General features: G+C 51.2%; 1 protein-coding gene across 1 annotated transcript; it reads right to left on the bottom strand.

Annotated features, from left to right (window-relative positions):
* Window positions 1-447: 447 nt before the first annotated feature.
* DQ04_19811000 (hypothetical protein) lies at window positions 448-780 on the bottom strand (the record flags this gene model as incomplete). Its single annotated transcript, XM_009317857.1, has 1 exon — window positions 448-780. The coding sequence occupies one exon, from the start codon at window positions 778-780 to the stop codon at window positions 448-450; it is 333 nt and encodes a 110-aa protein (XP_009316132.1).
* Between the last annotated feature and the right edge of the window lie 801 nt (window positions 781-1,581).

The raw sequence follows: 1,581 nt of genomic DNA, 5'->3' as shown, positions 1-1,581 counted from the left end.
GGCGCACCAACCCGCACCAGGGACGAGGCGCAGGTAGGGATAAGACCCGCGCGCCCCCTAGGCCTTCGGTTTACACAACCCAGCGCCCATCTGGAATCAGGAATGGGGTTGGGGGTTTGTTCTGTGCGCCTTCCCCCTGCTGCGGCAAAGCCCACCCCAGGTGGCCCCGACAAACTTTACATCACGGAGATGCCACAGCCTGCGGACAAAGGCCGCCGCGCGCGTGCGCCGGCATGGGGCTGAAAAGCCCCCACCCCCCTTCCGAGGGGCGATGCCGCTTGGAAATGGCGAATCGATGGTTACCCCCCCCCCCTTAATAAATTTAAAAATAATAAAAAGTAGAATGCATATTGTGGTTTAATCAAAAATTAACCCCATCAAATTGTAAAACTTCTAAATCCGGACCAACCCACGAAATAGACACCCTTACAAGGCCACCCGCGCCCCTTAAACAAAAGAGGCGCCGGAGAAAAAAAGGCCCTGAAAGGGTCTTTCGCCCAGTTCCCACGCTCCCTTTTGCAAGGACCACCCCGTTGCAATTTCTATGCGGTTAATGGATAGGCCCCTTGAAATTCCATCTGCACGGTTTGCTTCTGAAGCAACGCGTTCCAAAGTATTTTTTATACGAACATTGCGCAAAACGTTCCCCACAACAGACGCCTTATTTACCAAAGCATCGGCAAATGCATCGCGCCTTCGCATAACGCGCGCAGTTTTAGCGGTATAAACGCAAAGAGCGATCACACCCTTCAAATGGGAATGATAAGCGCGCGAGCCCATATGAAAAGCCCCCGCTTTCTCATGGAAAAATCATAAAAAGCACCGGTTGCCACGCACCACTCAATACCAAGGCTTCCCCTGCGCCCTTAACCAAAACGCACCAAACCCCCACATGCCGGCACCAACCGCCAATGCGGAAGAGGTCTATGAACCAGCCGGGGGCTGAGTAAGTGCCGTTTTCAATGCCTTTTAGAGCCTCATATGGCCAACTTGGGCGCGTTTGGCGGTAAATAAGTTTTGTTTCGAAGCCCGGGCGGTACCAAACTAAACAATAAAAGCCGCACGCCCACAACCCTTAATAGGAAATACTGCAGGAATAAAGGATTTGTACCGAACCGCACCGCCAGCGCCTGCAACCACCGCCCTGCGGAGACGGCGCCTCCCGCAGCCGTCCGGGATTTTTTTGGCACCCAGACCAAACTTTTTCTTCTTGTGACAAAGAATATGCCTATACGCTTGTATTGGCCTCTTCCCTTTGTTGTTTTTTTTTTTTAAAGTGTGGGGCAATTTTTATTTCTTTTTGGGTGGCCTGCGAAAGAAATGGCCAAGCCTTACCCTACTTGCTAAGAGGGGGTCCCACAATCCATTATAATACGTCTCTTGATTTTTCTGCGTTGGGAAAGTGTCGCAAAGCGTAATTTTGAAACGAAAGACAAGTCACAAGCAAGCAATCACAATGTTATCCACTACTTCCCAGCAGGCCGTCATGAACGTGGAATGGATGACGAGCCTATCAGCTCTCAGAGCGTTCGTCGAACATTGCGCACGGACCCCCTTTTCGTTTGAGTATAGACCAAATTT

The sequence above is a fragment of the Trypanosoma grayi genome (assembly GCF_000691245.1).
Source record: "Trypanosoma grayi strain ANR4 Tgr_1981_V1, whole genome shotgun sequence".
In the NCBI taxonomy this organism is placed as follows: Eukaryota; Euglenozoa; class Kinetoplastea; order Trypanosomatida; family Trypanosomatidae; genus Trypanosoma; species Trypanosoma grayi.
The sequence above is the reverse complement of the archived record's forward strand: the minus strand, read 5'-3'. Positions and strand labels throughout refer to the sequence as shown.